Consider the following 26711-nt stretch of genomic DNA (forward strand, 5'->3'; position numbering starts at 1 on the left):
GACCCATGGGCTCCTTGAGCTATTGCTCACTGCACTGCTGTACGTTTTGGGCTGGCCTTTGCTGACTTTACGTCAAAAGATGCCTGTTCAGGATGATTTCTACATCCACATGAGGATTTCTACTTGGTCCGCTAGACAGCCAGGACAGCTCTAGCTAGTTTTAGCTGTTGCAGTTCTCACCCCAGCATAAAGATATTTTTTGTGCAAAAATAATGTCACTCAGAGCAGGGGCCTTGGCTGCCAAGGAGATTTTGATCCATCCTGACACATCCTCATTGATCACAGTATAGCTGTAGTTATGCTGGTGGTTATGGCCACCAGCATAACTATTAAACTCGCTCCTGCAGTAATTTAAAATGGAGATTGTGCTTTTGACAAGAGCCTGCTCACACAGGAGCCCTGCAATATGTTTCTCTTCCCACACCTGTGCTAGAAACTACCGTTCAGTTAAGCCCCAGTCAGCTGAGAGCTAAGGTGTAAAATAGCACACACTATATGTTCCCATTAGTTCAAAAACTCTGCGTAAGCCTTTTCTCACAGAACTGAGAGTCAATTTAAAAAAAAACAGACTGCCTTCAAGTCGATCCCGACTTACGGGTGACTGTATGAATAGGGTTTTCATGGTAAGCAGTATTCAGAGGGAGTTGACCGTTGCCTTCCTCTGAGGCTGAAAGGCAGTGACTGGCCCAAGGTCAGCAGTGAGCTTCATGGCTATGTGGGGATTCAAACCCTGGTCTTCCAGGTCGTAGTGCAACACTCTAACCACTATGCCACATTGGCTCTCCATCAATCTAACCTCATTTTGCTCTTGTGCAGAATATCCTATACAGAAACACCACACACAAATGGCATCTATGCTAGAGCTTCCACGTTCCCCCTTACTCAAGAGGGAAGGGAACCTGTAGCTCTCCAGAGATTATTGGGCTCCAATTCCCACTGTCCTAGGTTGCGAGCTCACTAGTCGCCTCCAGCCACATCTGGAGGGGCAATGGGTTGATCTACCAATCAGCTGTGAAATCTTGTTGAAGCTGATTTTTTAAAAAAACAACTCAAGCTGCTCCCACCAGGTTTTACAGTAAAAAGGGTTAGGGTTTGATTAGTGTTGTGTGCCCCCATTTTCAGAAAAGAGAGGTGGAAGTGCACCAGAACCAGCAGAATAGAGTGTGTTGCTACCCCTAGTCAGGGATGATGGGAGTTGTAGTCTAACAACATACGGAGGGCCACAGGTCCCCCCACCTCCATGCACCAAGCTTTTGTTAGATAGGAAGGTTCTCCTAACAGTCAACCTAAATTTCTCTCTCTCTAGTTTAAATATAGATGCTATTAATACTAAAATGTTGCTTCTATTCACTTTCCATGCAATTCACAAAGGCCCTTCTCCACACGGAACAGACCTTGTCAATTGAGAACAAGGCCCATCGCACGTATCCACTGAAAGAAGCATTAAAAACACAAAAAATACAAGGTGTTAACAAAAGAAGAAATCAAACCAGCAGAGGGTAGGCAACCTGGTGCCCTCATGTGCTGGACTACAACTCCCATCAGCCCCAGGCAGCATGGCCAGTGGCCAGGGATGATAGGAGTTGTAGGCTGCCTAGCCCATCCCAGTGGCTCAGTATGTCATCTTCCACACACACGACAAAAAAAAGAAAGAATCACATCATAATCATCCTGCCTTTCTTTAATTTTATTTATTTAGCCAACCTTCACATTTTATTCAAACAGCTCATTAGAAAAAATAAACTGCTAGGCCTGAGCTTTGGGATAAAATAAATAATTTTGGTTCTGCTACAGTATCTTCTTACAATTCACAAGTGAACTTAGCTTTCAAGGTAGCAAGAGGAGAGGGTCAGAAGTTGCCGAAGGCAAAACTTCCTTCCCTGAAGTAGCAAACTACAGACCACAGACGACACAACTTTACTTTAAAACAGAACATCAGACTTCTGCTTTTGTTTTTTATACAAACTGACAGAATTAAAAAAAACTAGTTTGTCTAATAACCCACAACAAAAAGGGGGAAAGGGAGAAAGAATTTTAAAATTCTCAAAACCCTGATTTACGAAAGCAGCAAATGGTAGCAAAGTGCGAGTGATTCTTCCATGCGCTGCAGCTGCACACACACATATATATATGTATATAGTGGCAGGCAGATATCTATATTGCACATTGGTTTCTCCCAGGGCACAATACAATGTGCTGGGATCTAAGTATGCTCTATTGCATGGCTTGACGAATGGCTTTTTTATGCTAAGCAGTTAAGTAGGAAGACTATGTGCTAGTGAGTCACATGTGAGAAGGCCAGCGTGGATATTGCGTTGCATTTTCCTTTGTCCTGTAGAAATAAAGAAGAAAGTGCAATATTGACAGTTTGTGTCTCTCTTCAAACTGGAAGGGCCTCTGGAGTTTGGCTGGAAGAAAGTCTAACAAACTGGAAATGGGGCTGCTTGGCACAGCCTGCTGCTTGTCACTTTGGCCACCCCATCCTCTTGAAGGAAGACACCATGCAGTCCAAATGGAGAAAGGAGTGGGGGGAGAGGCGTAACAGCTCGGGGGAGGGGGAAAACCAGGCATCATTTTGGCATCTTCTTAGGCACCAACCTGATCCCTTCAAGAGATAAGAAATGGGTCTGGTGGGATTCAGGCTATTCCAGAAAAAAAGGCAGGGAGAGAATCTTTGACACCTGCCGGCTGGAACCGGACCCATTTGGAAGATGAAGCAACACTCCACATGATGTGAGGTGAGACATGGCAAAGCACCCGGCAGGCCGTCACACAGTGGGGTTGTGGGGAGGAGAGAAGGGCAGCTTCCCAGCAAGTGGCACAGTTGGCAGTTCAGGTTTGGTGTTGCCAAGAGGCTGCAGCCAGCACCGACGACTGGAGGATTTAACCTGCTGACTCCAATTGGCTATTCTGTTTTGGATTCCTCTAGGATCTGTGGCAAGTTTTGTTCCTTCCGTGAGGCAACTGGCTTGACTACAGGGGTGGAAGCAGTTCCACTAGCACTGCTGCCGCCGCTGCTGCTGCCACTGCCGCCACCACCACCTCCACCACTACTACTACTGTTGTAGTCCTGGATGGCCTTAGGCTCATTGGTGTGGTACGAACCCTTGTAACGATGATGGTGCAGGTACATCAAGATGAGAGCGGCTGCCAGGAGAAGGAGGAAGAAAATGACCACTGTGGGAGAAAGGCAAGAGTGATGAAAGAAGGAAAAGAACAAGAATAATCCAGAAGCAAAGTTACAAGGGGGAAGGAATACTGAGCTAGATGGACCAATTATCTGGCACGGTATAAGGCCATTTCCTATGTGCTGAGGTCTGGGTGCAAAACAGCAGCCCACAGTCACCATCTACAGTTAGGCTAAATTGGAGATCCTCACAACTCCCAGGGGCCAAACCTCCCATGGTACAAGCCCTCAGGTCACTGCTCCCAACAGTCCTTCTCAGGTCAGTCACTCACCTCCGGTAATGACTGCAACCCAGCCATCGTCATGGATGTATAGGAAGTCAACTGGAAGGGCACAAAAGACACACAGCAGTTCAAGAGGAGGATTTTAACTAGCAGAGGTTCTGAACTCTGCCCTGAACATTCAACCTCACTGGCCTCATCCACTCATGTAGGGCTCTTGATGTTTTGAGAGGTCACCACCAAGTTTGCTGACACAGCAACAACTCATGAGAGAGGGGATGCTGGGTGGAGAGTTCCTGGTCCAGTTTTGGTATGAAGATTTGCCTTTACCCTCTACATTCTCCCTGCTAGCCATTATCCTGGCAGCAACCCCAGGGGCATGGGACTTGGCCCATTTACTGGACTCAGCTGGAGCAGACACCAACTGCTCTCTAGTGGTGGTGCTGGGGATGATCCAGTTCTGTGATGGAGGGGACACATCCAAGGATCTTCTGTTCCATAAGCAGCACCGAAAGGTGGAAGTCGCCAGCTTAATCTGAACCAAGGATTCTGGCTCAACCACCACCTGGACCGCATGAAGGAAGACAAGAGTGTCCCTCAGAGGTTCCTTCGCCTCCAGGTAAGCACAGTCTTAGCCTAACCCTTCTGGGATCAGAGGGCAGGAATTCCAGGCAAGCTCAAGGCCCAGCGCCTCCCCTTCCCCCACATACTGCTGCCTTACCTGGGTCTATGTACCAGGGGTCAAGTTCTGGGGGCATTTCGATAAAGGTCGAAGGCATAGAGGCACAGCTGGACTCCACCAGCTTTCCGTTGATTCTATAGGGGCGGATAGGGTTGCTGCCCGTGGGCCGGAAGATGGTCTTCAGGGGCACAATGCTGTTGAATTTCACCCCGGAGAGGCAGCCTATGAAACCTGGCGTGTTGTACTTTTGGATCTCAGGATCAATCACACCCGTCTCTGAGGATCATGGAAGACAACAAGATCAAAATACGGTGAGACGGACACCGGCTTCTTCTTCTCCTTCCCCTCATACCCCACCCCGGATCAAGGGACTGCCCCAAAGCAAAAGAGACTTCCCTAACAGCAGCAGGCCTACAAGTTTTTGAAAGGGCCTCAAGAGCTGTAAAGAGGGGCTTAGAGGTGGGTGGCCAATGTCTCATAGTAGAGGAAGTGGTGCGGGAGGGGGCTCTTTGGGCCTCTCCCTTGCAAGCAGCAGAATAACGTGCTATGCAAATGAAGCAAATGTGTGCAAATTTACATGATTTGCATAATTTATTCTGCCCAGAACCTGCAAATGTATTTCTAGCCCCATAACTGAACATTTGTGCAGAGGCCACCTAGTGCTAGACTCTGTATTTGACATGCAAAGAAGGGAAGGGAGGGGGAAAGAGCTTGCAGACAATGGGATGGAAGGAGAAGACTTGAAGAATTGGAGCGAAAGGGCAATGGCAGAGCAGGCAAGCTCAGGCCACTGTGGCCTTTTCAAGGACCAAGCAGAAGCTGCAACACAAGGTTGCGGTGTATCCCCATCCCACTAAGAGGAGGATCCCTCCTGCTTTAGGGTTCCCGGGAGTCTGGAACAAAAAGCCTTATGGTTCTGTTCAGGTCTCAGGTGTGAGTGGGGAGTGGGAGAGGACACTTTTTCCTCCTTTCCCCCACCCCACCCCACAGGCCTTCCCTTGCTGTGCTCTCTTGCGCATAGAGGGCTGCCACTCCCAAACCTGAGCATTTTATAACTACCTAGCAGTGGGGAGTTATACTGTTCTAGGCAGCGGCAAAGGGGGAAAAGGTGTCTTTTCCCCCTCCCTCTTGTAACATCCCTCTACAGCATTGTTGTCATTTTTAAACATAGCACAGCACACATTTTCCCCACTCCTAGTTCCCTCAACCCCTGGGATTCTTAACTGTAAGACGTCAGGAGTTTAAGCCAGCTAACGTCCCCATCCCCCACCCCTCTCTCCTCCCCCCCTCTCCATTTTTTCTTGGTGGTGGTTGTCCTTTGTTTCCAACAGACATCTGAACATCCTGTGTCCAAACTGCCCTCAACCACCACAGACTTAACTGATCTCCCACAAGGCATCTTCAGGTGTTTGCCTGCCCACATGATGCCCAATCTCTGGACGGGGGTGGGTGGGTGGAGGAAGGGAAATGCATCCTTGTATGAGTGCTGCTCCCCTTCGCCACTCAGCCCAACCTTCCCCATGCTGACCAGGGAAGATCGAGGGGGGGCTTTTACTCATGTTCACCTGAACATGAGAAGTACCCTCCATGTGGTCAGAGGCTCTGACAAAGCAGGTCCCTGATCGTGTGAGGCTTCATAAATAATAATAATAATAAATTTTATTTATTGGTCGCCTGTCTGTCCAGGTTAGTGGACACTCTAGACGACTTACAACGGCGAAAACAATACATAGTATACAGCATAATAAACCAATAACATATCATAATCAGTTTAAAACAATTCCAGTTAAAACCCCATAAAAATCAGTCCTCCCCCATTCCATAGGCCCGCCTGAACAGCCAGGTCTTTAAGGCTTTGCAAAAACCTGTCAGGGAGGGAGCATGTCAAGCATGTCAAGCAAACTCAAGTAAAAAAACCTGAAACCCTCTGCAGACCTTCCCCACTCAACACAGGGAAGGTTGAGGACTGAGTGGGTGGGGTGATGTGACAGACACACACCAGCTTTGCATGCATCTCCCTGCCCCCCAACCTACCCATGGATTTGCCTTTCTGTGTTTAGAGTCTGCCGAACTTCTGGTTTCTTTAAACCAGGGTAGTGAACCCGTGTGGCCCTTCAGGTGTTGCTAGATGCCAGCTCCCATCACCCTTGACCAATTGGCTATGCTGGCTGGGGCTGATGGGAGCCGGGTCCAACAACATCTGGAGGGCCACAGGTCGTCCCCCCCCCCACAACCTCTGCCTTATACTCTTCCCCTCCTGATATATGCTCAACTGCCACCAAATTCTATTAAGTCTGGAAGCTCACAGGTCCCTATCAGACCAATTTATTTTATATACACATACATATATACATATATATATATATGTTTTAAATTAAAAAAATTCTATACACCTATGGAGTCCCCTGAGTATACAGAAACCACCCCCTTATTTGGGGGCAGCCGCATTTTACATTGGAAGCAACAGACACTCCCCAGCTCCCAAGTCTGCTATTAGAGGGTCTCCGGGAACAGGGGATAGAGGGGAGAAAAGAGGCTGTTGCAGGGGACGACAGGGCAGAATCCAGAGAGATGAAAGCAGAAGGAGAACATCAGGCTCATGAGACAGAATGCAAAAAAGCATCGGATGTTGGGGGCATACAAAAAGCAGAGCATGCGTCCTCTCTACCCGGTCAACCTGGTGCTCTTCAGATGTTGACCACTGGTTGTGCTGGTTGAGGCTGACAGGGTTGAAAGGAACCAGGCTGGGAAAGGCTGGTGTGGCAAATCCAAGGACACAATAAAGACCAAGAAGGGGCAGGACCCGTTGCTCTCACGCACCCATGAAACGGCCAAGATAGAGTGCCTTGGGGGAATCAAGTTTACTGTCCACAAAGAGGGAGAACTGGCGCACCATGACAGGGTAATAATCCAACTAGAGAGAGAGAGAGAGAGAGAGAGAGAGAGAGAGAGGAGAAAAAGACACAATACAAAGCTGAGGAAGGTCCCCACAGACCGTTCTGTGCACTCACCCATTCCCATTCTTGTTCCAGATCACGCTCCACAGAGTAGAGAGCCGCTGCTCCCCCTCCCCTCCCAACAGCAAGAGCCATGAGACCAGGGTCGGGGAACCTGTGGACCTCCAGATGTTGCTGAACTGCAACCCCCATCATTCCTCACCAGTGACTATACTGGCTGGAGCTGATGAGAGCTGGAGTCCACCACCCGGAGGACCTCCCTGCAGAATACCTTTCCACGAACCCCCCCCCCATGTGTGCACCCAAAAAGCCTCGGTTACCTGTGTGTACAGAGTTCGATTTACACGAGTGATGTTGATGCTGTGCGGTTGCCCATCAGCCACAGAGTGTGTGCTCAGGGAGAAGACAGAAGCGGGGCTGCCCAGATGGTAATGCAGCTGCAGGATGCCTGAAAGGGAACATCAACAGGTACAACAAGACTGTGAGGTCCGTCCTTGCCATCCCCTACTGAGGTGCACCTCACAGGCAGGGGAAAGCATGAACTGAACAGTACGGTTAGGGACAGAGGAAGCTGCCCTGCACTGGTCTATGTAGCCCAATATTGTGCCTTCCAGGGTTTGAGACAGGGATTTTCCCTAGCCCTGTCTCAGGATGTCAGAGATTGAACCTTGGACCTTCTACATGCAGAGCTTGTGCTTTGCCACTGAGCTATAGCTCTCTTAGCTCTATCCTGTAAACCAGGGCCCCCTAGCTGTTCAACATTTTGTTGGCCTGAGTAGTTCAACATTTTGCTTCTAACAGTGGCTGGTCAGACACCTCTGGGAACCTCACAAGCAGAATAGTAGAAGGAACCATGCGTATCAAGAAGGTACTATAGAGTTTGTGTATCAAAAAGGTACTATAGAGTTATCATGACTAGGGATATGCGACAATTCCGCCCAGTTCGGATTTGGTCCCAAATTTTCCATTAATCTGCTTATTCTCTAGTATCTCGGATCAGATTTTTATGTAGCGATTTTCCACGCCTATTTTCAAAACCAGCTTTTTTTTTAAAAAAAAAATCTGCCTCTAAAATATTGACGTTAAGAATGATAGCTGTATCAATTATCAGTATTTCCTATAAATTTATCAGTATGAATATCAGTATTTTGGGGAGGAGAAAAATCGGATTGGTAAAAGCAGCGGATAGCAGACAAAGAACAAATCGATACAGTCCTGTTAGGTCAATGGAATGCTTTCGAAGCAGCACCGGTCAACAGATCCTATCCCTAATCATCTCTAGTAACCATTGATAGACCCATTCATTCATTCGAATTCTCATTTCACACTGTCTAAGCGAGTAGCCATCACACTTCATTATGCCTGCAACTTCAATACACTGCATGTATTGCCTTCTTTTCCTCTCCTGAATCTGCTGCCAGTCAGTTTAATTGGGCAACTCCAAATTCTATTCTTATGAGAAATTGAGAAAAAAGGATCCAGCCACTTTCTCTAACTCATTCACAATTTTATAAACCTCAGCCATGCCCCCCACTTGGCTGCCTTTTACAAGTAAAAAGATGCAGATGCTTTTAGCCCAGGGATAAGGAATCTATGGCCCTGCTGTTGCTACTGGACTTCATTTCCCATAATCCCAGACCACTAGTCATGCTGGCTGGGGCTGATGGGAGTTGGAGTCCAACAACATTTGACAGGCCACAGGTTCCCCAGGCTTCCTTGAGCCTTCCCTTGTAGCAAAGGTGGTCCAACCTTTTGATTGTTTTGGCTGCCTTTTTCAGCACAGTTCCCAATTCCACAACTTCTTTTGCAATAGAGCAACCAGAACTGTTCACAGTACTCCAAATGCAGCCACACCATAAAGTCATCATTATTCTGTCTGATTTTCAAACCCTTTCCTAATAAGCTCTAGCACTGATTTTACCTTCCCTCTCCTCCCGCACCTGCATGCTGCATTGAAACCATGCCCCAAGACTCTCAAGATCTCTTTCCTGGTTAGTCATCACCAGTTCAGACCCCATAAACATATATATGAAGGTAGGATTTTTCATCCTAGGGTGCATTGGCTGACACTTACCCTCGACCTCGCTTGCCATTCACCCAGTATGGAAAAACCTTGTGGAGCTCAATGCAATCTACTTGGAGTTTTGCCATTCCAAAGGACTGTAATAATGTCATTGACAAACTTGGTTACTTCGCTGCCCAGCTCTGATCATTTATGAACTAGTTAAACAGCACCACTGTAGAAACAGTTTCAGCTGCCATTTTAAATTCGGACGGCCATCTTCAAATCAGACCATATGCTAAATTGACATCATCATCTCTTTCTCAAGTCTATGGGACCCCTAAAACATGAATCAAAGAATACTGCACATTTTCAATGTCAGCCCCTGGATTCCTAGAGCTTCATCTCTTGCAACAATTTGACTTTGTAGAGGTGCTGAATGCGTTCTTTGCATTGGTCTTCACTGCAGAAAATGGTGAGCAGGTACCCACCCTGAGATACTTGATTTTGGGAGGGCATCTGGAATCCTTTTATTCCTTTGTCCAATGGCTCAACTGCCTCCCTAGCTGGTTTTCCTGTCTTTATGTATTGAAGATAAACACTCAAAAGAAGTAACGATGTGAAACAATATGCTCCACAAATTCTCATTATGTTTACATTATTGTTTTGCCAGAAATTGTGCTTCTTTTTAAATGTCCCCATTTGGGCAAGACTACCATTTTTAATGAAGAGACATTTACAGCTTCTTTGACACTGCTCTTTAACCACAAGGACGTCCTCTTGGACTTGCTAACGCCTTTTCTAATATATGGCATATATTCTTTCTAAGCTTCTCATCTTTGAAGAACCTCCAAGCATCCCGGAGACTGACTTAGAACCTTTGTGGGACACTGAACCCTCCCAGTTTGGGTATGATGGGCCAAGGGCGCCCACCTTCTTTGCCAACAGCAGTGGAAAGGTCAACGCCATGGAAAGAATGTGTGGGACAATAATTTACTAATAGGCAAAAAACCTTGCGGTTTAAGAACATACCTATAGCCCACAGATATTTCTATCCGACTTTAAAAAGCAGGGAAATTGGGCAGCTATAGTGAATGCACCAGGGGAGGAGACCTGACCTCCTCTCTGAGATATTGTACTGCACTACAAATTTGTCAAAATGTAAAAACAATTTGGGTTGGTCTTTCACAGTCCAATCCACGTCCTGTGTAGCTTGGAAGAATTTGGTAACATGTGCCTCTGAGCATATGGTGAATGGTGGCAACACCTACCATCTCCAAAGATGGAGAATTATATTTTTGTATGTTTGTTGGTGTTCTTACTTTGCTTCTTTCCTGTGTTACGAGGTTTCTACAGAGAATCTTGCTGAGAATTGATTGATCATTTGCATGCTTATTGAGTTCAGTGGGATTTACTCCCCTGAAATCATGTTTAGGATAGGTGAAACTGACCACAGGGGATGGGGAGCTGAGGAGGAGGAGGAGGGAGGGAAGGAGGGACAGAGGGGAGAAGGGGGATGGGAGCAGGCAGGAGGGGGGGAGAGAAGGACAGGTTTAATCATTTGCATGTTTATTGAGTTCAGTGGGATTTACTCCTGTGCAATCATGCTTAGGATAGGTAAAACTGACCAGGGGGGAAGGAGGGAGGGCTAGAGTGGAAAGGGGAAGAAGGAAGAGGGGAGGGGAGGAGGGAGAGGAGAAGGGAAGGAGGGGAAAGGCAGGCCTGATCATTTGCATGCTTATTGAGTTCAGTGAGATTTACTCCTATGCAATCATGGTTAGGATAGCTAAAACTGACCATGGGGGAGAAGGAGGGGGGAGTGGATTGGAGGGGTGCAAAGGAAGGGGGAGGGGAAGGCAGGTGTGATCATTTGCATGCTTATAGAGTTCAATGCTATTTGTTATTGTTATGTGCCTTCAAGTCGATTACGACGTATGGCGACCCTATGAATCAGTGACCTCCAAGACCATCTGTCATGAAACACCCTGTTCAGATCTTGTAAGTTCAGGTCTGTGGCTTCCTTTATGGAATCAATCCATCTCTTGTTTGGCCTTCCTCTTTTTCTACTCCCTTCTGTTTTTCCCAGCATTATTGTCTTTTCTAGTGAATCATGTCTTCTTATGATGTGTCCAAAGTATGATAACCTCACGTTTCATCATTTTAGCTTGTAGGGACAGTTCTGGTTTAATTTGTTCTAACACTCAATCATTTGTCTTTTTTGCGATCCATGGTATGTGCAAACCTCTCCTCCAACACCACATTTCAAATGAGTTGATTTTTCTCTTATCCATTTTTTTCACTGTCCAACGTTCGCATCCATACATAGAGATCAGGAATACTATGGTCTGAATGATCCTGACTTTGGTGTTCAGTGATACATCTTTGCATTTGAGGACCTTTTCTAGTTCTCTCACAGCTGCCCTCCCCAGTCCTAGCCTTCTTCTGATTTCTTGACTATTGTCTCCATTTTGGTTAATGACTGTGCCAAGGTATCGATAATCCTTGACAAGTTCAATGTCCTCATTGTCAACTTTAAAGTTACATAAATCTTCTGTTGTCATTAATTTAGTCTTTTTGACATTCAGCTGTAGTCCTGCTTTTGTGCTTTCCTCTTGAACTTTCATCAGCATTCGTTTCAAATCATTACTGGTTTCTGCTAGTAGTATGGTATCGTCTGCATATCTTAAATTATTAATATTTCTCCCTCCAGTTTTCACACCTCCTTCATCTTGGTTCAATCCTGCTTTCCGTATGATATGTTCTGTGTATAGATTAAACAGATAGGGTGATAAGATACACCCGTCTCACACCCTTTCCTATTGGGAACCAATCAGTTTCTCCATATTCTGTCCTTACAGTAGCCTCTTGTCCAGAGTATAGGTTGTGCATCAGGACAATCAGATGCTGTGGGACACCCATTTCTTTTAAAGCATTCCATAGTTTTTCATGATCTACACAGTCAAAGGCTTCGCTGTAATCTATAAAGCACAGGGTGATTTTCTTCTGAAATTCCTTGATCTGTTCCATTATCCAACATATGTTTGCGATATGATCTCTGGTGCCTCTTCCCTTTCCAAATCCCAGATGGTATTTACTCCCGTGCAATCAACTTAAGATAGGTAAAACTGACCATGGGGAGGAGGAAGGGGAGGAAGAGGGGAAGAAGGGGAGGGAGGGGAAAGGAAGGGGGAGGGAAGGGGCAAGAGGGAGGGGTTAGGAGGGAGGAGAAGGGAGGGTGGGTTTGATCATTTGCATACTTTTTGAGTTCAATGGGATTTATTTCTGTGCAATCATGCAACTGCCTTCAAGTCGATCCCGACTTATGGTGGCCCTATGAATAGGGTTTTCATGGTAAACAGTATTCAGAGAGGGTTTACCATTGCCTTCCTCTGAGGCTGAGAGGCAGTGACTGGCCGAAGGTCACCCAGTGAGCTTCGTGGCTGTGTGGGGATTCGAACCCTGGTCTCCCAGGTCATAGTTCAACACTGACCCGGGGGAGGGGGAGGGTGGGAGATTGGGTGGATGGGCACTGGGCAGAGGGGAAGCCCCTTTCCTTTCCAAAAGGAAAACATTGTGAACAGTATCATTGCTTTTCAGTGTTTCCCCCACCTTTTTATTCTACAGCAGGCACATGTAGCCTCCCACCCAAATTTAAGCCAATGCTGTCCCTGGCCACATCCACACCAGGCCTTTATTTCACTTGAGACAGTCATGGCTTCTCTCAAAGAATCCTGGGAAGTGTAGTTAGTGACGGTTCTGAGAGTTGCTAGGAGATGCCCTATTCCCCTCACAGACCTTCAATTAGAGTGGCTGACTGTTAAACCAGTCCGGCCACTGGAGGTCTGTCAGTGGAATAGGAGTCTCCTCTCAGCACCCTTCACAAACTACACTTCACAGGATTCTTTGGGGGAAGCCACAGCTGTCTCAAGTGAAATCAGTCTGGTGTGGGTGTGGCCCCGATTAGGCAAGCCCAGCAGCTGTGAGTCTGGCTTTTAGAACACAGACAGTTGGTTCTTACTCAGCATGCCTGACATTATCATTGAGTTCAAGGTAACATTTCTTAATTAAAAATCAGCCAGGCATTTTTTTAACTTTTAACTGCAGAAGATGAAGGTCAGAGTATGGGGCAAGGTCAGTAATAGGATTCCAGGTACTCTGTGAACATGGCTTATTTTTAATGAATTTCAACAGATTATGAGAACTCTGACAGAAAAAAGTCTGGGTTTTTTTCCCTCTCTTTTTAGACTTTGAACTCTCTATTCTCTCTGACTGTTTTGTGTATTGCCATGAAAATTTAGAGGGTTGTTAAGCAAGCATTTCTGAGTTCAGGACTATACGTTTTGTAAAATGAGCTTATGGGAAGTATCAGAATGGCATGGGGGGTATTTTCAATTTACCATTGCAGAATGTGAAAAATTCACGCTGGCTATAGTATGCAGCCACCCTCATGGCTGTATAATAATGGGAGAAGAAACGTCTGAGGCTTTATCAAGATAAACCTTCTCAGAGAAAGAGGCAAGATTCAAATGGTCCCCAGGGCTACTCCCAATGGTGCTCACCGTCCTTGCGGATCAAAATGGTAATGTAATCGTGCACAAAGGTGCTGACGTAAAGCAGGACAGCGGGGGCCGATGTGGTGCGAAAGCTGAGCCACACTTCCTCCCCGGTAAGACTGTAGCCAGGGAGTGGCTGGAGAGGCTGGTGGACAATATTGGCGAACTCTTGGACCACGTACAAGGGCATCGTCAGGATGTCATAACGCAACCAGGTACCTTGCTCAAAGTAGGCGCCAATGTCTGCAGAATGGATAGGGAGGGAATATGGCAATGATTAGCCAGAGAGAACACTGCCTTCTTGTCCTGCCCCTCTTTCTTTGCTATATCCTCCCCACCAACACATGAAATCCCAACCCTCCTGGCCTTGGATCCAGCTCTCACCGTGATTGCAGAAAGGTCCTTCAAAGCCAGAGACTGTACAGTTGCAAGTGTAGTGGCTGTAATGCTCCAGGCAGGTGCCATAGTTCCTGCATGGCACCAACGGGTTGCGGCAATGCCCAGTGCAGTTCACTAGCACCCCTTCTGTTTCATTGGCCTTCCCCTCCAAGTTTAGGGTCACTCCATTCATGTGCAGGCTCCGCAAGCAGCCCAAGAAGGGTCGCAGATAGTATTCAGCAGCACCTAAGAGGTGGGAGGGAGGAGAAAGACGATGGCTGCATTTAAAAACATAATAGCTGCCTTGCTGGATTCAGAGAAGGGTCCAGCTTGTCTAGCATTCTGGTTCCAACAGAAGGCAACCCAAGGCACTTCTGGAGAAACTCTGAACCTGGAAGTTTTTTTTACAGCTACTATAGCTAAATGGGCAATCTTCTTTCAAGAAATTGTATTTTCCTTTTAAAGCCATCTACTGAAGTGGCCCCCACTGCACCTTGTAGTAGCAGATGCCATAATAATGCCTTATAGAATGTATCAAGAACTACTTCATTTTATCTGTCATGAATCTACTGCCAATCCATTTTGTTTGGTGACCACCCCAAGTTCCATTGTTATGGGAGAATAAGAAAAAACTCTCCACCTACTTTCTCCACACCATGCATCATTTGATAAGCATACATCGTGTCCCACCCCCAGAGTCATCTTTTTCCTAAACGAAAAGAGCCCCAAGGATAGCAGCCGTTCCTCATAGGGAAGTTGCTCTGGTCTCCCCATCACTTTGGTTCCTCTTTCTGCACCTCTTCTATCCCCTACAGTATCCTTTTTGAGAAAGGGAGAACAGAACCCCACATTGTATTTCCAATGTAGCTACCATACATTTATAGAAATTAGGGTTGCCAGGTCAGAAGCATCCCAAACCATGAGATTTCAGGAGCGGGCCCGAGTGATGTCATTAAGCATGATACATTAAGCATCAACCACAGTTGCTTGGAGCATACAAGTCAAACAAAAACATTTCTCCAATTGGAAATTAAGATACAAATCTTAGCTAAGAGACAGATCCTGGGTAAGGAACATCTAGCCTACTTACTTCTGGCAAAAAGAGTTTAAGTGCCCTCAGGCCAGGCCAGTCACCAGAAGGCCGTTGTAGGAAGGATCCTAGTTTGTGAAGATGTTACATGGGAGCACTCAGGAGTAAAGATGGATGCCCCCGAAGGCTGCAATTCTAAGCACACTTACTAAGAGACTAAGCCTCATAGAACACAATAGGACTTACTTCTCAGTAGATATGGTTTGGACTGTGCTGTTGGGCAAAGATATCCATATCTAAGCAGGGTTGGCAACCCCCTGGCTGGAATGCCCTGCCCCTACCTTTTAACATAGCTGCTCCAAACTTCTTTACAGATTTGACCCTTCACTACATTAAGAGGTTTGAGAAATGAGTAAGAAGATTGTCTAACCCTTTCTGTCTACCCTGTGGGCTGCTATAAACTCCCTTTGACAGTCAATCCAATTCCAGTGAGTAATAATGGACAGAGAGAAAACACACATGGTTTGGTCTACCTTCACAGACAGCAGCTTGGGAACAACAGCAATTGCAGCCACACTTTCCAGTGTGTGAATTCTCTTTTATCACTATTGGGCAAGAAACAAACTATCATGCAACCAACAAGGTGCATCATCAGTGGGTTTAAGGAGGTTGAGCTGAGCGTATGGAAACACTATTGTTGCTCCTATGCATGTAAGGAAGTGAGGTTAAAGGTAAATGAAATGCAAATAGAAAAAGAAAAAGACAGTGATGATTTCCTAAATGCAATACCATACCAACCACAAGATTCCTATAAGGCAGAAAATTCAGCATCCCATAACCAGTTAGAGTTCCTAACCAAAAACCAAATCTCAAAAAATCCTGGCAGCAAGTCACAGAAATCTCCATGCAGCATAACCTGACCTGGAGGCTGCAGTGCAGAATGCTGTGGCACGATTGCTGACATGAGTGAGACCCTTATCAGCACATAATACCTCTGCTCTGAAATCTGCACTGGTTGCCGATTTGCTACCAGGCCAAGTTCAAGGTGTGCCTTCCATGTTACAGATGCCATATCGTATTTGTTCTGCTCTTGTAAGAAATCAGTCCTTTAGTGTGGCAGCACCTATGCTTTGGAATTCCCTTCCTATTTACATTAGACAAACGCCTTTGTTGTGTTCTTTTCAGCACCTGCTAAAAACATTTTTGTTTAGGCATGCCTACCCAGGCATATAGAAGTTATTGTGTTTTTTATCTGTTTTAACTCGTTGGTTTTATTATTTTGAATGTATTTAAATACCTGTCTAACCTTTTTGTCAATAATTTTAATTCCTTCTATAAACCACTTGGAGATTTTTTTCACAATAAAGCAGAATATAAATGTTGTAAATAAAATACATAAATAAATTTTTGAGTCACTGTGGCCCCTGGGTCATTTTCCATTTTTAGGAACAGCCTTATACTGACTTGGGCCATTTGGTACCATCTAGCTCAGTACTGATGGCATGGAGCAGCATTGGCTTGCCAGGATTCCAGGCAACAGTCTTTTCCAGAAATTGAATTTTGGACATTTTCATGCAAAGCATATGCCCTACCACTGAGCTACAACCCTTCCCCTGTTTAAAAATTATCTTTTAAAAATGTTGTTTTCAGTTCAATAATGAATGCACAGCATACCTAGGGCAGATCCACACCATTCATTGAAAGCACATTCAACACATTTTGAACAACATGAATCACACCACAGAATCATGGGAACATTTTAGTTTATTAAGGGTGGTGGGAACTATAACTGAGGGGGAAAGTACACTTCCCAGGATTCTTTAGGGGAAGTCATGTCCTTTAAATACACAGTGGATGTGCTTTAAATGTGCTGTGTGTATCTACTTAATAAACTTGGCCTGCATGTAAATCGTTTTAATTAATTTTTTTAAATGGAAATGAGCTATAAAGTTTACTGAGGGACCATGGGCTACTCACCATCTCTCAGCCTAATCTGCCCCTCAGGATGAAAAAAACAGAGGGGAACCATGACCACCCCAAGGAAGAAGGACACACATAAAATGTAGAGAAAATAATCATGTACAACCATAGTGTGAAATCAGATACTTATCGGGACATAGTATGAAGAAATATTTATATAAGCATCACTGTCAAAGACGTTTATTATTTACACAACCTGTAAAGATATTTGTAGTGCAATCCTATGTTTGTTTACTCAGAAGCAAGTCCCGATGTATTCAATGGGGCTTACTCAAACAGGGAAGCATGCACAGAACTGCAACCTCAAGTGATAAGGAACTTCACTCACCCAACCCAAAATTCAGAATCATGCCTCTTTAAGCTGTTTTGCAACTGTTGATACTTGTTTTTATTGATTTAAAAGGGATTCATTTCTTATTGTGAGCTGCCTTGGTTTCCAGTTGACAACCCTACCTTACAGGGTTGTTGGAAAGACTCCATACACACACACACACACTGGTGATGTAAAAATACATACAACACATATAACAGTTTATTGTCAAAACCGGTGGGTCATTGCAGAACAGTTTTTTTTAAAAAAAAAATCAGTATTAGTTTCCTACATAATAAAAGCAGTGATATCTACGTAAATCCTGCCTAATTGCATTAGGATTGGAGGAGGAGAGAAAGATTTACAATACAAACACAATTCTTTGTTATGTTCATTCAAATGTCAAATTAATTTACAGCACAATCCTAACTATGTCTACTCAAATGTAAGTCTATTGAATTCAGTGGGGTTTACTCCTGGTATGTGGGATTAGCATTGCAGCTTTACTCCCAAGAAAGCGAGTATTGGATTAAAGCTTCATACTGGGAAGGTTTTTAAAACACTGCCTTCTTCAACAGCCCAGGAAAATTTAAACGTTGACTCCTGTACACAAGAGAAAAAGACTAAAAGCTATATATTGATTCAATTTATGAGAATTTCAGATAAGCAGGAAAAAGCAACAGTTTTCTGAGCTTGCAATGGGATCTAGTTACTGCCTGCAGGTCAACAAATCAAAACCCTGACTTCATTTATTGGCTACAACCTGAAAGGGCGGAGTTAGAGCAGGCAGCCAAGAGCTCATTTAACAGAAGTTGGGGGGGGGCTGACATTTTGGTGTGTATCTTGAGAACCAGACCACCTAGAAACTTATTTTTTTTTAAAAAAAAATGAAAACTGAGAGTCCAGAGATTAAGGACTCACCCAGAGTAATCCGGAGTCTCTGGGTGAAAACTGGAGACCTGGCAGCCCTAACAGAAAGGGATTTTTGATACTGGGAGGTACATTTCCAATCCATTTCCTAGTTTGCATGGAATTTACTTTTTTCCATATCCATTTTTTCCACTAGGTGTCTTCAGGCATTTACCTGAGTATGTGAATGATAAAACTGGGGATGGGGACATGCATGTAAGCCCTGCCCTCAACGTCCCTGGCCCTGGGTTTGTGGTCTGTTCTTCAGATTTTAGCATAATTCAGGGGGTTCTGATCATGGGAAGAATTTCTAAGCATGCTCTACTGAAAATGCTTGAAAATCCTCTTCAGATCTTTGCTCTAATACTGTAAAGGTCTGAAGAGTCGCTCAAGGGCACAGGAATTTAGGGGGTGGGTCTTGCAAACACACCACCATCTCTTTTTTAGCACCTTGCATGTTCAGGCAAACAGTTGAACTGTCTCCGCACACTGAACTGACACTCATTGAGCTATGAACCATGACCCCAAGATCCTTCTTGGTTAGGCATTGCTAGTTCAGATCTCATCGGCAAACCTGTGATGTTGGTCAGAATGCTTGTCCGCATCACTTTACATGTGTCCTGGGCTCCTACTGGGAGGAAGGGTGGGATATACATCTAAGAAATAAATAATGTGCTTGCACTAAACTCATTTGCCATTTTGTTGGCCTTTTACCCCATTTGGTGAGCACCTATGGAGTTCTTTGTGGCCTGCTTAGGTTTTCATCATCCTGAATAGTTTGGTGCCATCAACAAACAACCCTACATCTATGCAAAAACTCTGATTTATGAATAAATTAAATTTTATTGCATTTACTTATTGCATTTATATCCTACCTTTCCTCCAAGAAGCTCAAAGTGATGTACATGATTCTCCTCCCTCATTTAATCCTGACAACAACCCTGTGAGGTAGATTAGGCTGAGAGGCAGTGACTGGCCTAACGTCACCCAGTGAACTTCATGGCTGAGTGGGGATTTGAACCCAGGTCTCCCAGGCCCTAGTCCAACACCCTAACCACCACACTGGATCAAGTCCCAATCAGATGCTTGGGTACTCCATTATTTACTTAGTGAAAGGAAGAAAGGAGGGGAATGTGAGAAAGTAAAACAAAACATGTTTTTATGTAAGAATCCTGCAAATCAGATTTTTCCCCCTCCAAAAAAAAAAGGAGGTATAGCTTATTGTGAAATTGGACTGACAATCTGAAATGCTTTTTCATATTGATTAGTAAGTCATACTGAGCCTGGTTATTTTGAGGTTATCAACGACAAAAGAACCTCTAACACCGTGCTAAAAGAGGCAGTCTCTCTGTAATACACACACTATTGTGCTCCTCTTCACTCACCCACAAAGAGAGGTTTAGTGAGGTTCATGTGAATGAAGGTCTGGGGGGGGAATGCTCGCACAACCCATGGCATCCGGTCAACCTGCAGTCGAGCTAGCTTCACGTTGATCTCCGCTTTGACCTCATGCCATTCGTTGTCATTAAAGGGCATCTCCCAGTGCACCGTCAAGTTCTCATCACCATTTCCAATGTTGTAAGCAAAGACCACATCTTGGGTAGCTAGAAAACAGCAAGAGAAGGGAGGTGGTCCCCATTCCCACTGGCCACACATCTGAAGAAAGGTTTCTGCCCCTCCAGACACTTATGCCAAGATTTCTGAGCCCCTGAAGAAAGCTGTCCCTATGGTCACTGCCCACCTATCAGCTGAAGAGTGGTATCACCACAACAAGGAGTATTTCTCATAGAAATGGAGATATAATATATATTTTAAAATGCACTGATGTTTGGCATCCAAAATCTTAACTACTTAATTCAAGCCAACATGGGAAATCCTCCCCAACCCCCCGCATCGCCCCTTCCATGTTGCTGACTGTCCACTTGACTCCCTAGCCCCCAGGCACCCAAGATTCCAAAATCTCCTTTGTTTGCCCACTTCTGTGTTAAGGCTTTGCCAGCAGAACAGAGGGAAAACTAGATGAGATTACTGAGATCTGTGACCAAATCTGCCATCTCTTTAATTTTCTTATTAAAAGATGCTGCAAAATCCCCAGTTTGGAGGGTTAACCCTTCCTTTCTCCCCCCCCCCAGCATTTTCCTGATGAAAATCTTGTCCCACCCAAAGCAGCTATTTGCACCATTAGGGGAAAGTTACAGGTGATTCCCTAACAGATCTAATGGCAGCCAAGATAGGAGTGATTTTCATTGGGAAAAGGCTTCAGGGGAAAGGGTTAACTCATCCCCCATGCCATGGTCCCAGACTGAACACACCCACCCATCTTGACCTTTTTTACAAAAATGGAAAGATATTAAAGATCTGATCACAGATCTCCATCATCTTGTCTATTTGGGCTGTGAACTTGTTGTCTCACAGAGTCTGCCTTGTGTACTGGTGGCCTACTGCAGACACTTTCATTTCAAGCAACAAGGCAATTTGTAAACATATGACTTCACAGCAGCTGAGCCAATGCTGGGCTGGAAAGAAATGGGGATTCAATTTCTATAACATACACAATTCTTAGTTCTCTTCCTTGTTCACCTTGTTAATAGTGTTACTTTCCCAATCCCAAAGGTGTGTGACAAGGTGTCAGTCCAGTCCAATAACTATATGTCTAAGGTCTGCTGCATTGCTCCCACCCCCTTGAACCCTGAATTCCATACTGTTGAGCTCCACGCGGATGTAGTTCCTCGGGCCGATATTCTCTAGAAAAGTGCCTGATGGGGCAGATGTCTTGAAGAAGAAGCTAATATCGAGACTGTAGTTAACCTGGAAGGTGGGAAAGAGTAAGGCTGTTCCCCTGATGAAGGAGACTGTATTCCAGGAATTGCCTGCAAACCATAAGAAGATCATAGTAACATAAGTATGGTGAGCACAAGCTCTATCCCATTGTCCCTTGAGGGCCCTCAACCCATTCCAACAGACCCATGAAGGAATAGCAGCCACATCCTCAGCCCTCTACTCACGGTCTCCATAGCAACGCAAAGGGCCCACGTAGAACTGGGCCTCTGACCCAGTGCGGTTCGTGTCGCTCACCACCACCTGCGTGACTGGAAGGTGGTCTACAAAGTTCAGCAGCCCTTTATCCGCTCGCCTGGAACAGGGAAAGGGAAGATGGTGGGAAATTGGCCCCCGCAATTCATTAGGGATAGCCATCGTTTCAAACCCACTTCCATCATCACCCAAGGCCCTTCTTGGAGGGAGGAGAGGACCATCTCTCACCACATCGCATGGTCAGCATCACAGTTGCAGTAAAACCGAGGGTCAGCACAGTTGTTATCCATGCCGCAAGCGCAGCGCCCCAGCCCTGGTGGGGAGCCCCCCCAGTAGTAATGGCGCTCTTCATTTCGGCCCATCCAGAAGCTCAATGGCATCCCAGCTAAGGGAGAACAAGATGGCATGTCAATGGGAGGACAAAGACCTCACAGAGCCTGGTCTCAGGCAGACAATATGTAAATAACGATCTGCTGAATCAAACCAGAGGTTCATTTAGTCCCCTGCGCTGCCTCTGCATGCTGAATTGATGTTTTCACTGAGCTAACGATTACAACCTGAAGCTCTCTTCCTACCAAAAAGATCTCATCTGTTTATAGCAGTTGGCAGCATCATATGCATTCTGAACTACTGCAGTTACACCAGACAACAATGCAATTGGGTACTGGATGCAAATTCAATATCCTGAACATTTCAACATACATACTTTCACGTTTCTAGTCCTTGTGGATGCAAAGATGGGCCTGAAAGTGGTGTGAGCAATGCCTAGGGAAATTTCTGAAGTTCAGTGAGATATCCAGGGTTGATAAGGTGGCATTACAGTGCTTTGTGCAGCCCTTTTTCCTTTCCCCCTGCTGAAAAGAACAGGTTGCTTACCTGTAACTACAGTTCTTTAAGTGGCCATCTGTGTGCAGGCTCTGTTCTGTAAGCTGCTATAACGACTGTTGTGGCAGGAGTCCTATTCCTCATGCACACATCTAGGGGGTGGCTCCCACCTCCCCCTCCGTTCAAAATTCTCAACCATCTCAGCAGTCATGTTGAATGAACAAAATGGAACACAACAGGCACAATAGCGCTTGCAGTGGGGAAAGAAGGTAGATTGATTGTTCACCTGCACAGTTGCACAAAGAACTAAATATTTACAGGTAAACAACCTGTTCTGTGTTGTGGTCTCAGTGTAGCCCCACATATGGTGCAGCTGGGGGGGGGGAGAGAAGCATGCTGCTTGGCAGCCGAAGCCTTAGATGGGAGGCGCTCCATCAACTTCAACCTCAAGGACAAAGGGGTGCTCTGGTGGTGGGAAGACCACTCAGTATTGAAGCTGGCAATGCACCAGAGAGTCACCATACAATGGGATCCATTGGCATCGGAAGGGTCTCTGAAAAGGAATCCACTCCCCTGAAAGTAGCACAACAGCTGAACCCAAGGACGTCTTGCCTTCAGAACGGCTGGTGATGGAACCAGTGGCAAACAAATCTTGTGAAGCCTTGAGAATGAAGGCTTCACAGCAACAGCCGCTCACAAGGCCTTCTTTCAGGAAAGAGCCCTTCTCAGCTGACAGGCTTTATTCTTTCTTGCTTAACTCACACGATGTTTGCCAATGGTGACACTAGTCAACCAGACTGCCTTTTCCAAGACTGAGGAGAGACTGACTGCAGCCTAAAGTAAAAACACTTTCTAAAGTATCCTGCCCTCCAAACCATAAGCTCAAAGGGGCAAGGAAAAAGGCATTCAGAAGGCTGATGGATTAAACTAAAAACAATGCAAATACCAAAAAAAGAAGACCGAATAAAACTGTAAAATCAAAGACATAATAAGATATATCAATGAAAAAAGAAGACATTGGAGTATTTAATTGCTATATCACTCCTGAAATGAGGAAAAGTTACCCACTGTGGTTGTCCAGACAGAATTGGGGTGGGGGAGCCAGAGCAGCCTTCCCCAAGTCGGTGCCCTCCAGAAGCTGTGGCACTGCAATTCCTATCAGCCACAGCCAGCATGGTCAGAGATGATGGGAGTTGTAGCCCCAAATATCTGGAGGGCACCAGCTTGGGGAAGGCTGACCAGGAAGGGTGAGGGAGGGTGCTACCCTCTAAAACTTTAACCTAGCTTTAGAAGTTTCCCAAATGGGGGAAAAAGCAGGCACAGAACCCATGTGTGGAGCTGCACAGAGACCACCGAGAAATGGCAGCACAAACTATGCAAAGATAATCATCTGGATTGGATTGATTTTAACATTTTTTCCCAGTCACAGAACCTGGCTGCATGTTGGCTCCAAATGCATGCACTAAAACTGAAATCCACGCAGCCTGAAGGATGGAGCCGTGCCCGCTTCTCGGCACACTCACTCTGGGTGTTGAGCAGGCGGGAGAAGTAGCAGCGGAATTCGATTTGCTGCTCGCAGTACTCGGAGGCATTTGCCAGGGCCGACACCTCACCCCACGATGCGTTCCAGTAGTCAACGGTGCCCAGGAAAGGCCTTTCAGGGCTGTACCCTGTCACTTGGGTGACCCAGTACCGATTGTGCCATACGACGGACCATGCCTTATCCTCTGGAAGGCAAAAGGGGGTGACATGTGCCGCAAAAGATCAGCTCCCCGCAAGCGCTGGGTATCATCACTTCTTCTCATGAAATCTACAGGTTAGCTAGCAGGGAGAACTTCTGAGGCAGGCAGCGTAGCCTTTTTTAAAAAATATTTTTTTTAATTACATTTTTTAAACTAGTCACTCTGCAGAGCCAGCCTCCAGCTTCCTAGGAGGAGGCCTTGCCAGAGCCAATGCTGTCACACAACACTGTGCGAAAGACCTTTTATTTTTATTATTATTATTTATTAAACTTATATACCGCCCGACTAGCAATAGCTCTCTGGGCGGTGAACACAGAAAATACAATAAAATCACATAGTATAATACAACAAAAACATATAAAATAAAATAATTTAAAAAACAATCACAGCAGATTTTAAATTAAATTAACTTGAATTAGTATGCCTCGGAGAAGAGGAAGGTTTTAACTTGGCGCCGAAAGGATATCAATGTCGGCGCCAAGCGCACCTCCTCGGGGAGACTATTCCACAGTTCGGGGGCCACCACTGAGAAGGCCCTGGATCTTGTCACCACCCTCCGGGCCTCCCTATGAGTCGGAACCCGGAGGAGGGCCTTCGTAGAAGAACGTAGAGTACGGGCCGGTTCGTATCGGGAGAGGCGTTCCGACAAGTATCGTGATCCCGTGCCGTATAAGGCTTTATAGGTTAATACCAGCACTTTGAATCTGGCCCAGAAGCATATTGACAGCCAGTGCAGGCGAGCCAGAACAGGTGTTATATGCTCGGACCGCTTGGTCCTTGTTAACAATCTGGCCGCCGCATTTTGCACTAGCTGTAGCTTCCGAACTGTCTTCAAAGGTAGCCCTACGTAGAGCACGTTGCAGTAGTCCAAACTTTGGTCCATTTAGCTCAATATGGTCTACCCTGACTGTCAGCCACTCTCCGGGAGTTCAGACAGGGGACATTCCCAGCCCTACCTGGAGATGCCGGGGGTTGAACAGTACCTTCTGCAGGCAAAGCAGGTGCTCTACCACTGAACCGAGGCATCCAGCCCACACTCAGTAATAACCAAATGCCCCTTGACTGGGCAAAGACCTGGACCCTGTTTTATTTCCCACATACCTCGCATGTTGCAGTAGACGGTGAAAGGTTTGAGGGGCCCACTGCCATCTGGGTCAATGGTGTAGTTGCCAGACATTTTACCCATGAGTCGATAGGCTTCACAGCTTTCCTTATAAATGGCTGCGAGAGAAGGAAGCGAGGGGTCAAGGCCCACATGATCAGCACACCTTCAGCTCTCTTCTCCCCTCCCCACCCTCATGGCCTCACGTGTGTGGCAGGTCTTCCCTTTGTAACCCGTCAAGTCACAGATGCACGTGAAGTCGTCCCAGGACTGGATGCAGTGACTGCCATGTTCACACATGTTGGGAGTACACCTGGCACAACAGGGAATGCGAGTTAGCGCTGGAGAAAGGGACTCCCCCTCCCAACAAGGGTCCACGCTTTCTAGAACTGGCAGCACTGCCAGCTTTCTGTTGAGAGCTTTTAGCATCTGGTAATGAAGAAATATCTGAGTGGGACCTGCAACAAAATGTTGCAGCGTGGAGGGCTCCAGCCAGCCATGTATTCTTCCAGGATATACCATTTCCCCTCCACTCTGATTTCGTTTTTTTCCCCAGATGCTTAGCATGCTGTGGCTACTGAGCACACTGGGCTATGTTCTCCCTGGGCTCCTAATCATACTCTTTCTAGAGGCTTGCCACAAGTGCGTAGTGGGTGGAAGACCTTAGATCTTTTCCCTGCTCCTCCCAAATGAATCCACCATCTCCTGCCCAGGCCGGAATCTCCACTCAAGCAAGCATACCTGTCAACGATGCCACACACGTTGAAGTACACCTCAAAGTACTTGCCAAGTCGATGCTGACGAATCATGTCTAATTCAATGGGCTGCCGGTCCAAACTGACCATCTGCATGCACCCATGGAAGGCTGTTTGGTTGGAGGCACAGCCAGTACGTGATGCTGGCTTGGGGCAGCCTAGGAAAGGCAAGACGGCAATCAAGCATACGTATAGAGAGAAATGAACTGGTTACATTTAGCAAAACAAAAAAAGAGTGGAGGAGGAAGGAAATGGTGTCATCCATCTGAATGGATTAATTTATTGGCCTAAGAGAAGTTACTGCCCCAGGATTTGCCTCCAGAGGACGCTGCCTGACAAAATCATATTACTTTCTCTGTACAGATCCAGTTACTTCCTCCAGCAACAGAGAAGGTGCCGAAGAAGTCTAAGCTGACTGGTTGTCAAAACGTGTTGTAATGGAAGTTATTGCTATTCCACACTTGTGGGTGGGTGGGTGCATTGCAATATTGGAAATGACAAAAATTCTCCATCTGATCCTATTAACTGATCTAATATATAAATCCCACTATCCGCCCATTTCTTCCACAAAAAGGACTGCCTCTGTATCTTCAAATCTGGGTTATCCCATATAGTTAATTTAATACAAGCATATTGGTCAAAATGTAAATGGCAATACCTTATACACTAGCTGCTGAAATGGCAGGTGGAAACAGTCCACCTTTTCTTTTTCTATATGTAGACCCTAATGCCATCCATCCATAAGGGGTGCCTAGTACGACATCTCTAAGGTTACCCACATGGGGATATTTGCAGAAAAAGAAGCTTGCCAATCATTTGTACGAACTAAAAGACATGCCTTATGGTATAAGACTAAGATCTGGAAAATTAAATCCTCCTTCCAGTATGACCACACATTTTTAAAGTGAAAAATGAGGTAGAGAAGTCCCCCAAATAAACTTCCAAAAAGCCTCATTAAATTTTTAAAGATACACGTCAATGAATCTAATGAATCTAACTGAATAGGGACTAATTGAATGGGGAGACTAATGGAATAGGGAATTGG

At 45.7% G+C, this 26711-nt stretch overlaps 1 protein-coding gene across 3 annotated transcripts in view; it reads right to left on the reverse strand.

Moving 5' to 3' along the window:
* Positions 1–1679: 1679 nt before the first annotated feature.
* The window catches only part of CNTNAP1 (contactin associated protein 1), a 51083-nt gene continuing 26051 nt past the window's right edge, over positions 1680–26711 (reverse strand). For 2 of the 3 annotated variants that reach the window (XM_061589258.1, XM_061589260.1), the window contains 15 exons: positions 25653–25824; positions 25118–25224; positions 24911–25030; positions 23591–23794; positions 21471–21627; positions 21215–21342; positions 20912–21079; positions 19595–19813; positions 13987–14226; positions 13609–13845; positions 7368–7495; positions 6911–7004; positions 4130–4366; positions 3460–3510; positions 1680–3177 (listed from right to left, as the gene is read on the reverse strand). In XM_061589258.1, coding sequence (XP_061445242.1) covers positions 2906–3177; positions 3460–3510; positions 4130–4366; positions 6911–7004; positions 7368–7495; positions 13609–13845; positions 13987–14226; positions 19595–19813; positions 20912–21079; positions 21215–21342; positions 21471–21627; positions 23591–23794; positions 24911–25030; positions 25118–25224; positions 25653–25824 — 2534 coding nt within the window. In that variant the 3' untranslated portion in view covers positions 1680–2905. Of the gene's footprint in view, positions 3178–3459; positions 3511–4129; positions 4367–6910; positions 7005–7367; positions 7496–13608; positions 13846–13986; positions 14227–19594; positions 19814–20911; positions 21080–21214; positions 21343–21470; positions 21628–23590; positions 23795–24910; positions 25031–25117; positions 25225–25652; positions 25825–26711 lie in introns of those variants that run through there. The other variant, XM_061589261.1, reaches the window with a different exon arrangement.

This window comes from Rhineura floridana, chromosome 11 (assembly GCF_030035675.1).
Source record: "Rhineura floridana isolate rRhiFlo1 chromosome 11, rRhiFlo1.hap2, whole genome shotgun sequence".
Classification (NCBI taxonomy): domain Eukaryota; kingdom Metazoa; phylum Chordata; class Lepidosauria; order Squamata; family Rhineuridae; genus Rhineura; species Rhineura floridana.